The sequence below is a fragment of the Athene noctua genome, chromosome 3 (genome assembly GCF_965140245.1).
Source record: "Athene noctua chromosome 3, bAthNoc1.hap1.1, whole genome shotgun sequence".
Taxonomy (NCBI): Eukaryota; Metazoa; Chordata; class Aves; order Strigiformes; family Strigidae; genus Athene; species Athene noctua.
The window spans coordinates 54918455-54932379 of NC_134039.1; the positions used below are offsets into that span (position 1 = coordinate 54918455).

General features: G+C 36.3%; 1 protein-coding gene across 4 annotated transcripts in view; it reads right to left on the reverse strand.

Annotated features, from left to right (window-relative positions):
- The window catches only part of PPHLN1 (periphilin 1), a 71357-nt gene that overhangs the window by 57007 nt on the left and 425 nt on the right, over positions 1–13925 (reverse strand). For 3 of the 4 annotated variants that reach the window (XM_074903027.1, XM_074903029.1, XM_074903026.1), the window contains exons 2-6: positions 10291–10334; positions 9133–9224; positions 8017–8058; positions 4213–4392; positions 3280–3341 (exon numbers count right to left, since the gene is read on the reverse strand). In XM_074903027.1, the coding sequence (XP_074759128.1) occupies positions 3280–3341; positions 4213–4392; positions 8017–8058; positions 9133–9224; position 10291 (377 nt within the window). In that variant the 5' untranslated portion in view covers positions 10292–10334. The remainder of the gene's footprint in view (positions 1–3279; positions 3342–4212; positions 4393–8016; positions 8059–9132; positions 9225–10290; positions 10335–13925) is intronic. The other variant, XM_074903028.1, reaches the window with a different exon arrangement.

The following is a 13925-nucleotide window of genomic DNA, read 5'->3' on the forward strand; positions in this document are numbered from 1 at the left end:
GTGTGTAAAAAATTCTCTGTCCTAAAACCGAAAAGATTCTGCTTTGATGTATGTACAATTCTTTATACATTCCAAGGCTGGAACCAAGAGACACTTCAGACCAAGCTATAACCACAAGGTTACACAGTTGACATCAGTTCCTGGAATTCTGAAATCCCTTAGGTCAGAACAGGAGAAAAAGGGCTGGGAACTCATTTTGAAATCTATGCCCAGTACATCCTCTAAATTACTTTATTTTTTGCATATAAAAAATGATATTACCATAAAGAAGTCATGGTCAGGATAAGATCTGTTCACTAAGCATAGTATAAAACAAGGCTAATCAGTCTCAATAACTGAGTGGTCCAGGAAAGAGCAGAAGGATCAGTAATGCTCTCTCTGCTCAAAGGCAGACTACCGGCAAATGATAGCTGCTTGGAAACTGGAGCATAACTCCATAAGAAGAAAGCTGCCTTTTTTTCTTGTTTGCTAAGCCGAGTGGAACATCACAGATCAAGCCACAGCTATGCAAGTGCTAAGCAAGCATGCACTTCCTATTTTTAAGGAAAAGGCAAGAAGCTTAAAAATAAAAAATCCACAAAAGAAACAATGAAAAAAAACCCTCCAAAAAAACCTAGCAAACAGTTTCTTCAACACACGAAACTTTCACCCTCCCAAATTCTGCGTCATTTAATGATTTTTAATATTCCAGATAAACAGCAGCTTTTACTTTGGGAGAACCTCCAGTAACATTTTTCAGCAATCCAAAGAAAGATAGGGGGAACAAACATTAGAAAGAGACCAGAAACAACTTCTTAATGGTTAAGTTGCCAAAAATCAAAAGAGGAAGATGTGAATGATTAATACTTAAGAGGAAATTCTAAACATAATATTGACAACAACTTCTTATAGCACATTTTTAGCTGCTGAATGAGTTTTTAAAAATACTGAGGAAAATGGATTATTTATGTCAATAAAAGAGCTTTTCTTTATAGAATGTATAGTCACTGAGTACAGTGACTATGAAAACCCACTAACTTCACAAGCCTCCAGAGTGACTTTAGCTTCACAAATCTAGCTTTGTACTAGCCATGTTTCATGCAATTTTTTAAAAAAGTACTTCATGGTTAAAGCAATCTTCAATCTTCTTCTACTATCTACAAGAAAAAAAAAAATTATATGTGCTCCAGAAGAACTTACCCCAAATAATTTTCATCATATCCAAGGAAAAAGCATTTTTGCATATAATAATTTTTTCATCTCATGTCTTATTGAGCAAATGTCTTTGAAATGGAAAGTAATTAATGTTTTCACCACAGGAGACCACATATACTATGTACTTTGATTTCCTTTGTTGAGATTCACTACATAGCTCAATAGTGAGCAACATGCAAAAAACCATCATTATTACCAAGCATGTAATGCTACAAGTATTTAGCAGTCTTATCATAGGATTTTATATCCAAGGTTATTTACTATTCCTGTGCTCTTATGTATAAATCAGACTTCTGACATGCTAACACATATTTATATAATAAAGCAGTAGGGCTTCATTCAATTGCAAATACATTCCCACACCCTCAACTGAACTGAATATCTTTATGAAGTTCTTCCCTAGTGTTACCGCAGTTGTGTAACAGTTACATATTCTGAAATATATAATAAAGACTCATATGGGACTATCACCTACCACACAACACACATTTTTAAAGCCTTCAACAAAACAAGTTTACATTTTATCCTCACAGTTTGAATGGAAGAAATCAGGATGCATTGAAGACAATCTTTTTGACCACTGGGTGCCACTCTTGTTCTGTGTAAAATAAACTACCTGGCACTAACTCAAATCTTCTGTCTTTTTTCAGCTTTAAACAACTCTGATTCTTCTGGAGTTGGAAGAAAAGATGCAAGAACTTTTACACAAGTTTCTATAAAACACTTACTACTTTCCAGAACCCCTTACTGTCACTTCTAGCCCCAAGAATGCAATTTTGAGAGAAGTCTAGTGGACACAAATCCTTATGGTATATGAAGGATTTTTCTTATGTTAAAGTTATGTAATAACCTAGTTACGCTATGTCTAAATCATCACATTCAAGGCATAGATATCTACTGCAGCTGTGTAGCCCTGTAGCACTGTATTGCTATGGCTACTAACAGCTTTATATTGAGTTTGCAAGGCCTCAAGATTGTGGCTTTGAGCAATCTTGTCAGGCTTGCTCTGAGCTCTTCTTGACCTGCCTGAAAGCTTTATTTTAACTTGGTGTAGGATTAACAACAATTTTTCTAACAGACCAGAGGTGTCTATAGCTAACTTTTGTCTACTTTTGTTTATCTTTGTATGGTGAAACCACAGTTCTATATAGACAGCAGTAACAAGGAGTTACTCTATGCAGAATGAGGTATTTATGACTAACACCATGATGCAGTATACAGAAACACAGGCCTTGAATGACAGCAGACACCTTGAGAAGTGGAAGCACAGGATGTGGCATATAAAAGTACAGCCATGAGATGGCATTTTTAGATTAGACTGTTAGTATTTCAGTTATACTAACTATTAATTCTCTCCTGAATATTTAAGGTGAGTTTCATCCTTGTCCATAAATTCTGAGTGTAACATTATCCTGTGCACTTTATTTATCATATCAAATAATCCCGTATCAAACATCATTGCAGGCATATGTATGTTACAGCCCTGCTGTTTAATACCCTTCCTTACGTTTCATGGATGGGAACCTGAGGTACAGACTAAGTGCTCAGAGAAATTAATATAGTGTATGATGGAAATACCAACTCCTCAGTCCAGCTGAGAAAACAAGGAGATCAGAACAAAGGCTATGGTGAACTCCATAATCCCATTATCCAGCCTAGCAACCTTTAAAATGGCACAGGTATCTTTCCACTGTATTGTAGCCCCAAAGTACTGCAGTCACAGAAGCAAATATTAGACAAAAAAATTATGTTAAATCATGTAAGAAGTGTGTCTTAACAGGGAGATGCACTAAATTACTTATAGTCTCAGGCTAACACTCTAAAGCTGCTGTCATTATGCCTCCTATCCTTGATAAACAAATACTAAAGTAGAGATTTTCATGTTGTACCATTTATTTAATTTGTATTTCAAACAATACAACTAGAAACCACTTTTCCATTATTGCCTTTTACTTCAACAGATGTCCTTTCCCACATCCCTGTTATTTCATTGTTCTGCTCTACAAACTGTTTTGATTAACAAAGAAAAATGCCATAAATAGTCCCAGCCTATGCATGGCACTACTATAAATTCTTCTAAAATACCTGTATTCAGGCTGCCGACTTATAGAATGATCATCCCTTGGCCATCTGTATCCCGATTCATCCTGCAAAACATACATGTAAAACAACTGTGTGACATGTATCTCCCACATCAGATGTGAGGTACAGTTAGTTGCCAAACTGTACTTATTTACTGCAAAACCTAAGCATTTAAGAAGCTAAACTAAAGCACTAATCATTCACAGCAAAATTTCTCTCAATTTATTCACTCTACCCCATTTCTCTTATTTTCTTTTTCTATTAATACTAAAGAGAGCAACTTTGAAATGCTGTACAAAATACAAAAACTACAAAAATTTCCAAAATATATGCATGAGCCCTGACTTAACAAAAATTTTTCTCACTGAAATGTAAATTGTCATCACTAGCTTGAAATTACAGAACTTTAAACAGCTGGGTTGGAAGAGGCAGCAGTAATAACCTTTCAGAAGGACCATAAATTTTGTACTTAAGTGTAGCTACCGGGAAAAAAATATGCATTCAGCATCACGACAAAATTTAAATAAGTGAACAACTGTATGAATTAGAAGGATAGGTAGACAACACTCAACAAGTTACATTAAACAGATTTTGCAGTCCCTCCATACAGAAACCTTCTGGCTGGTTTTGTTTTCTCAGTTCAGACTCTGAGCATTCTACAGAGCTGGGCAAGGGCCCTTTCCTAAGCCAACAGGGTAGCTAGTAACCATAAGAAGCAGCAAACAGGTATTCCTGTATAATCACAAGAGGCTTAGAAGTACAGTAACTACAAAAAAAAGGAGCAAGTATCAAAACCTAGATTTTTTTTCTATTCGTTCTATTTCAGTTTATGAGAACAGCAGTAGCAGCAAAGTTCTGTTTGAAATAATACTTTAACAGTTCAGTATTCAAGCATTAATAAGAAGATAAACATCATAAACATGCAAGAAGAATCACCTTATGTACACCTCGGTGTGGAGGGCCACTTCTTCGGTCATGGGCAAAACTGCGACCCTCTTCATAGTCTCTGTACTCAGTGTGATTGTAATCATCATACCGACTGTAATTCCCATCTCCAGGTCTTTCGAGCAGTGGTGGTTTCTTGGGCACAATATTTACTACTCTATGGTAACCATCCTAAACCACAAAACAAAATCATATTGCTTTTAACAGCTAGAAATCTGTAGTGAATACACAAAAGTAAAAAACCCCAAGTTATTTCTAAATATGGGACCATAATAATCTTAAAGCTGAAATAGCACAGGGGAACAGAACACATTAAAAATCATGCTAGTCTGATGGTGGAGTAACTTATTAAATCTAATTGGACACCCTTCAGATGCAATCCTTAGGTGTTACAAGAGTAATCAGAGAGATAAAATTTTCTATGTGGTTTAAGTTTCTTTTGAAAGTTTAAAGCAGTAGCATTAGCTACTTTCTAAGCATGAGGTACTTTTTTTTTTTTTTTAAGCATTAGCTACATATATTTCTCAGAGACTTTTATGTTAACTTCAGAATGCAACAAAAGAATTTATACCCATAATGACTGTAAAGTAAAGAGCCCCTTTTAAAATACTATAAATTTTCTTAACATCAGTAACATCCTCCATAGTATGGAGATTATGGTGAAGACAGTCATAATCTGGATAAGCGCCTTCTCAATACAATGCAGTAGATGATCTGAGGATTCAAGTGGTAGACAGTTTTAACATTCAGGTTTTCTTTTAACACAAGTTTTGGACAGCTTTTTGCTGGAATGCAAAATTAATTTATTGTATTTCTTTCAAATAAGATGTCATACACCATTTACCAATTAAAAAAATACTTTGTTTATTAAGTGGAAATTGCATAGTTGTAAAAGACAAATTCAATTTTCGAGAACAAATATTATATAAGCAAACTGCAAATAAAAGAAATGAAAACATGAATGCAAGGCCTTGTATTTTAAATCTTCTTCCTTTAGCGAGATAATTTTTCTATGGTCCTTAAAAACACAAGCTATAAATGCAGAGACAAGTTAGCATGTGCAGTTCAGAGGTGGAGGAAGATACTCAAACTAGTTTTATTAATAGTAGTAGAAGTCACAATCTAATGCGCCAATAGTTCTTGTAGAAAAACTCATTAAATTCAAACTGCTAAATATTATCATGCAAAAAAAGGTTAGTTGATTTCAGAGATCACCCAACAAATTCACTAGAGGGCAATGCAAAACCAGCCTACAGCCATACGGATAGAAAATAGAGCCTACAAACACATTCACACACAGCCACAATGCTTGATCTACCCTTAACTCATTGAACATCCTCCACGTTTGGTTTTTTTTTTAGTTTGGTGTCTTACAAATATATGGTCTGAAGCTAAAACAAAACTGCTCTGTGCTTTAATCTCACCCAAAAGTCCCCATCACATAACTGTGATGACATTCAGAAGTGCAGTTACATGAAAGCTCAAGGCATACTCACTTACGGTTAATTGTGCCAAGTGCTTATAACTTAATGTTGTTTACCAGGATCTGAAAGCATGCACTTCTACTACAATCTATACTTGATATATAATTAGCATGCAGTTTAGATTAGGACAAGTATCTTGCGCTCTCAAACAAGACGTATTTCATTTGGTATCATGTGTATGTCTTGCGTCCAACACACTAATCTATCAGCAAATGCTAAGCAAGTTCATATATTGATTAACTCCCTTTTACTTGTCTAGTTAAAATTAAGTCAGACCTCTATATGTGGACACAGATAAAATGGCACAGGCTTACAAGGACAGAAACTGCCTCCCAACTATCTTGAATTGGCAGATCTGACTGAGAAGGAATTTCATATCCATCTTTCAGTAAGGCAAAGAGACACCAGATCCTGGTTTTAACTACTGAGGGTGTTGTTTCATCATAGAATGGTTTGGGTTGGAACTAGTTTAGTTCCAACCCCCCTGCCATGGGCAGGGACACCTTCCACTACATCAGGTTGCTCAAAGCTCTGTGCAACCTGGCCTTGAACACTTCCAGGGAGGGGGCATCCACCACTTCTCTGGGCAACCTGTGCCAGTGTCTCACATACCTCACACTAAAGAATTTCTTCCTTCTATCTAATCTAAATCTACCTTCTTTCAGTTTGAAAATGTTACCCCCTCATTCTATCACTACACTCCCTGATAACAAGTCCCTCCCCATCTTTCCTGTTGGCTGCCTTTAAGTACTGGAAGGCCGCTATAAGGTCTCCCTGGAGCCTTCTCTTCTCCAGGCTGAACAACCCCAACTCTGTCAGCCTGTCCTCACAAAGGAGGTGCTCCAGCCCCCTGCTCATCTTCACAGCCCTACTCTTGACTCACTTGAGCATGTCCTTATGTTGGGGGTCCCAGAGCCAGACACAGTACTCCAGGTGGGATCTCATGACAGTAGAGTAGAGGGAGAGAATCATCTCCCTCCATTTTCTGGTCACACTTCTCTTGATTCTGCCCAGGACACAGCTGGCTTTCTGTGCTGTGAGCACACATTGCTGGCTCACAGTCAGTTTTCCATCCACTGATACATCTAGGTCCTTCTCCGCAGGGCTGCTCTCAATCCACTCATTGCCCAGCCTCTATTTGTTCTTGGGATTGCCCCAACCCATGTGCAGCACTTTGCACTTGGCCTTGTTGAACTTCATGAGGTTTGCACAGGCCCACCTCTCAAGCCTGTCCAGGTCCCTCTGGATGGCATCCTTTCCCTCCAGTATGTTGACTGCACCACACAGCTTTGTGTCATCAGGAAACATGCTGAGGGTGCACTCAATCCACTGTCCATGTTGCCAGCACAAACATTAAAAAGCACCAGTCCCAATACCAACGCCTGAGGAATGCCACTTGTCACTGATCTCCACCGGAACACTGAACCATTTACCACAACTCCCTGAGTGTGACCACCCAGACAGTTCCTTATCCACTGAGTGGTCCATCCATCAAATCCATGTGTCTCCAATTTAGAGACAAGTTGTGCAGGACAGTGTCAAATGCTTTGCACAAGTCCAGGTACATAATGTCAGTTGCTCTTCCCCTATCCCCTTATAACCCCATCGTAGAAGGCCACCAGATTCATCAGGCACAATTTGCCCTTAGTGAAGCCACGCTGGCTGTCACCAATCACCTCCTTATTTTCCAGGTGCCTTAGCACAGTTTCCAGGAGGATCCGCTCTATGACCATGCTGGGCACAGAGGTGAGACTGACTGGCGTGTAGTTCCCTGTGTCTTCCTTTTTTAGCCTTTTTAAAAATAGGGGGTTATGCTCCCCCTTTTACAATAAGTGAAAACTTCACTGGACTGCCATGACTTGTCATATCTAATGTATAGTGGCTTAGCCATTTCATCTGCCAGATCCCTCAGGACCACAATTTCGGTAGAGATGGATAGTATAGATTGTGATAAATGAGTGTACCCTGCTAGTTCCTTCGTCCCCAGTTCCAAACACATATAATATAAAGCTATCATTGAACTATCTATTTAATTCTCGCATCAAAATGAGTGTAGCACATCTTTTCAGCTCTTAAGTAAATTTTCGTAATGCATGCCATGCGTTGTTCCCTGGACAGCTTGAAAAATTACTAAAAGAATTCAGGAATATCACTATTGCAGTGGTTAAATTAAATTAGAAATGTGTTAGTCAAGTCAAGCACTGATTAAAAAAAATAAAAATCTGTGGAAATACACTCTGACTTTCCTCATGTCCTATTGCTGATAAATATTTTGGAGAAGCAGCTGACTAAATACCCTGTGCAAACTTATCTTATTTCCAGTTTGCTGAAAATGCAGAAATTTTGTTGTTACCTGTAAAGAGAGTTAAAAATGTCACAGAGCAGCCAAACACTAATACACTACTCAGAAAAAAAACCCACGTAACTAATTACCAAGTTACCAACACTGCTACACTTCTAAAATGACAAGCTGAAAATATGGTAGGGGGAACCCAGAAAATATGCTACATCAGCTAGGCTATTATTCCAACATTTAAAAAAATTAAAAGTAGAGAACAGGCAAAGGTACCCCAAATTTTATTTTGCCAAATGTACATTACACAGCATGTAAATAGAAATATCAAAAACTATAAAGTTCTATTTAAGGTCAAATAGCTCAAAAGACAAAGCTACAACCTATTTTCTTTCTTCTTTAGAGACTTTAGGCACAGGAGAAAAAAAAATTTACCCAATTCTGTGGCACAGAGATTTTCTAAAAGCATTCTAAAGTAATTCTACAGCAGAGTAAGCACAGCTTCTGTGTTTGCTTTTACAAGCATAAGATACAGTAGAATTCTCCATCCCTACAAAGTAGTTTCCATCTATCTACTTCTTGATAACATTTCCCTTACAAGGATCCAAAACACAGTTTCTTTAGCAAAGATTTAATTTCCACATTTGTTCTAAACATTTCCTTCTATACTTTAAGCATCATAATAAACAACTGCATCAGTGACAAGAACAATACTGAAAGTAGTCACTTTACCACCTCAAATCACTTCAAAGATATATTAACATTAAAAAAAAAGAAGTCTGGGGAAAAATACAAGATAGTAGGCCTTTGGTTCTCCAGGAGTTATTAAAAATTTCATGTTTAATAACACAAAGAATTACACTGAAAAAATAAATTTATCAAAATGCAAATATTCTAAAACACTTTCAATAGATTTGAAGAAAAAAAAAATGTAAACATCCTATTATCTCTGTGCAGATGCATTTGCTAGATTCTTGACTTAAAGGAATGAGAACAGAACAGAACGGGGTATAGTCGGAACATAACTACATACATAAATCCACTACATACATAAATCCATGCCTAATGGTACAAGTCATGGTATAAATGTATAGTATAATGGTATAATGCTACAGAAACACGCTATACACTTACATCAGGATGAATCCTTTGAGGAAGACGTTCTCTTGGAACCCTTTCATAGTCATATCGTCCTTCAGACCACATTTCACCTCTTCGATATGCCACTGAAGACAATAAAAATCCAATTAGCCAAAACCAGACTCATTATGAATAGACAAAAGGATAGTGAGCATAGAAATAAAGGTTCCCAGACATCTCCCAGTATAACCTATTATACACAAGCCCTGTATTTACCCTTTTTATTAGCCCTTTTTAAAAGTAAGTCTCTCTAGTTGTAGAAAGTAATTAATGAACTTTAAGCAAAAATAACCCACGGTATGTGCAAGAACAACTGAACAACTGGAAATTAGTGCAGTATAATCAGCATGATTACAGGACATATAGATACTATAAACAGCTCTAATGAAATATATGCGTACTGCAAATACCAGCTGTTCATATAAATTCATATATGCATATCTTATGGCAATTTTAATATTGCTCTGCTAAAAATAGAGGACTTTTTAAAAAAAAGAGTTCAACTCCTATTTATTAGACTGAAAAATTTCTACTTTTTAGTATAACTTTGATTGAATTATTTAATCATCTCAACTATCTGGAAAGAGGTTAAAACACAACATATCATTTAGTTACGTGCATCATGCGTTTTGAACACATGAATGAAATGCATTCTTCACACGCAGATTTTTCCTGTTTTAAATAGGAGCCAGCAGAACACAAAAATTCCTCTTTCCAGAGACAGGTGACTTGCAAAGTCAAAATTAAAAATTAAATGCAGGTGAAAATGAACCCTCACCATAAGAGATTCTAGTCATGCTATGTTAGATAACACAAATTTGAGGAGCTGAAACTTTCCTGATGTTTACAAAGGTGACAAATTATATATCATACATAATTGAAAAATGATTCTAGCAATTTCTTATCTAATTTTTCAAAGTTTCCCTTCATTATTGGTAGTCCTAGCTATTAAGAATAATAATAAAAAGAAACAGCAGGACATATTTAGGAGAAACTTAACTATCTACTTTCATAAACAATTAACAAATAGACTTATGACGCTATATAAAAATATTATGACAGAAGAATGAACATGAAAAAAGGGTTTATTAACTCTAAACAAAGGTAGTACTAAGATATATTTTTGTGAAAAACAAACACTCGTATACTTACTTTTGAGTTTTAGAAACTCCACTTCTGAAGATCCATTCAGTTACCTAAAAAAAGTAAAGAAACTGGTTAGCAAAAAAATGCATATATATTCATAAATACATTTTTTCTTTTAAGTAAACCAGACATTTAAAATACAAATCTTTTGACTGTCCATCCCCTACGACCCCTTGAAATTAGTAGAGTAATTCCCTACACTCAATTAAGAAAGAATATGAACTACTCAGTTGAATTCACAATATCAAAAAATTTCTCGTGACAAATTATTACAGATACAACACTTTCCTAGTGAATTTCAGAGTTTATTTCCTTTTTATCATCTTCTACTCACTATATCTTGAGTCTCAGTTTTTCTTCCATCTGTCAGTGAAAGCTTTTGGAAACTAGTGTAACTGGGTTTTTTCAAACCATTCAGAAAAATATTTAATATATTCCCTTAACTTATTTATTTAACTGCCTTTCAATATCATTAAGTAGAGAAAAATAAGGCATGCGTTAAGAGGTTAATGAATAGTTTGATTTAACACATGCTTTTCCTTTGTTAATAGACAGTAAATCCTGATAAAGTAGATCTTCTCACAACTGCAATAAGCCTTTATGTTCAGAGATTTTGATTCTACTGTTGGTACAAATCTTCTTAAAACATTGTACTGTTGGTACAAATCTTCTTAAAACATTGTTGATTTTTTAACAGGCTTGACTTGAAGTACGTTCTATAACCAAGACACAGGACTAGTCTGATGTAGCCACAGATTATAAATCAAAAGCTGACTAAATCAACAGAGTTTGGTTGGTCCTGGTTCATCTGTTTCTATAGGAAAAAAAAAAAAAAAATCTTAAATTATGTGACCAAACACAGCTTTAAAAACAACCAAGAAGAGATTAAACTTGTAGGATCAATATGAGAATACTCCATTAACAAGGACCAGAGATCAAACCTCAAGTTTACTACATTGTATTCAGATTCATCTGTTCTCTCAGTACAAAGTTGTTCTAAATCAAAGATTTAAAAAACACCTATTTTTGTTTCACATCTAACACCATTGTCACCCATACTATTTTCTATTAAGATATACAGCAAAAATAGTTGATATTTCTTTAATATCACAATATACAATCACTTGTTAAATTAGTTTAAACACCTTCCACTCCAGCGTACGGAGAAGCCATTCTATTAATGCAGGGCAAGCTGCTCCACTGTGGCCAACTGCCAAGTATGGCTTTGCTCTGATTATCACAGTACTAAGTCTTGCTCTGTGCTAGTACAACTGGTGGAAAACTAAAGGGTTTCTTCAGCAAGCAGATTACATGAGCCACTTAAACTTCAGATTTTTTGCACAACTGGGTTTTCTTTATCAATCAATCAATCATTATTTTATCTTTTTACTTTCTAAATAATATATGCTAAAACAAACCCTGAGACATTTGCAAAAGCATTCCAGTATTCTGCAATATATTGTATACAATTCTTGTCTGTTTACACTTGAGACGTTCATTTTCATCACGCCTAGAAATATTCTCCAGGATTCATAATTTTTCAGTGTGTGCTATCAACCTTCTGCAGAATCTACATCTTTGTTTCAAAAACATACAGCTTGCTAATCCAGATGGCTACATCTTGCCATATGTGAACAAAGCATAAAACCAATGCTGTGCTGTAAATGCAGAGGCAGGCAGCTGCAGTGTCTCAGATGCTACTGGGATATATCTGGTTTTACACTGTTACTTTAACAAACAGCAGAAATTGACAAATGTGGGCCAGTCCTGTCTCTCCTCCACTTTGGAAAGCTCTCAAAAAAAGCTTAGATTCTTTTGTATGAATAAGACCTAGGAGAGATGCTTGGAGAATTGCAACTTAGTAGAAATACCATGGCCAATTTTGCAACAATTGTTGTTTTGAGGACACAAAGACCAAAACGACTGCTTTTTCTTCCATCAGTTAGAATCTGTATTTGACAGTGCTTCAAAAGATATCCCAGTTACCTCTCATCTAAACAGAAGGCAAGACAGATAAAACTGAGTTTGAAGGGGAAAAAAAAAGTCATTTTCTCCTCCTCCCCCCTATACTTGGGACAGGCAGAAAACACTGAATATGCATAGTCCTCTGATCGGTAAAATGAAAAAGCAAAAGTGAAGAGCAGAGGAAAAAATCCACCATAACAGTACATAGAATACTGTGAGGGAGGAACTGAGGAAAAACAAGGATACAATGAGAATCCAACTCTTCCTAATAACAAGTATTAAGCTACAAGATTTTCAAAAGCAATTAGAAGCATGACTGCAACATGTCTAGGCATATTAAACCTAGATACCAAATAATGTGAAGGGAGAGCCTTTCTTTCAATCTTTCCTGACTCATTCACAAGAATTTCGACTTAAAATAAAGAAAAAAAAATATTAAAAAAGCCCTTCCCACAAAAATCAAACTAACCCCCACCTCAAAAGGGAAAAAAGCCAGAAATGTGTAAACTGAATAAACTTATTAACAGAAGCAGCATTTTGATAAGGATTTACAATCCCACCGGTTCAGTTTTCTTACCACATCATTCTAATATATCACTGGGAGCAAGAGAAATGGAGGCAATGTGTTGGGGGTTATACTAATACAGTGACTGATGTGTAAGTGCTTATCTTGGTCTGAACACCTGCAGTTGCCAACATCCTGTCCTTCATCAGTGCCAACGCTACAAAAAAATATTCTACCAGGCTGCAATGGGGCTGCTACACTAGCAATGTCAACAGAAACAACTGCATGGATCACCACCTCCACTGGGACTTTCTATCTTGCAGCACTAACACTTTCACAACAAAGTATGTCAGCTCACCATACTGTTGTCAGGTCAAAATTGCATCGCTTTCAACATTTACACTTGAAAGTACCAACCAACTCTGAATATTTCACCCAGGGCAAATCACTGTAGCAAACTCTACTCGTTGCTTGCACAGACTCTGTGGGTTTCCATATCTTTTTGTGTATTTCTGACAAAGTCTTTGTTCCCTTGAAGTCCCAGACACCTCAGATGAATTATTATGACTACTTATGAAAACTCCAATGCATGGTAAAGGGCCTACTGAAGGAGTATGGGTGAGAACAAAGAACCGTGAAGAGCAGACTTTAAAGTATTTCAATACTAATAAAGACCTTAAATATATTACAGAACACCCAATTGTTAACCTAAGAATAAAGATTTATTCTAGTACTTCTAAGCAAATCAGTTAAGTAACACACGTCTTATTTATTCCTCTAGAAACATAAGGATACTGATGCTGCACCATTATACCCACAAGATACCTCACTTAAAGTGTTTACAATGGGATTTATACAGCCTCCAAACATTCATGACTCGCTATTAAAGTTTAAAATAACTCTCAGAAGTACACACAAGTAGTAGCAATATCTTTTCCTTCAAACCAAAAACACAAACTCAAAATCAAAATCTACCGTCACGCGTACGTTTTAAAAAGGACTAAAAGGTAAGGTTTACAAGTTATCTTCGGTGCTGACACAGCAGCGGCCTGCCCAGAGGAGGCCATCCTTCCCACCCCTCCTGTCCCGCGGCTTCTATTCATCCCAACTTCTGAGAAACCCAGGGAAGCAAAGGATCCCGTCCGACAACAGAGGCTCCCCACAGGTGCAG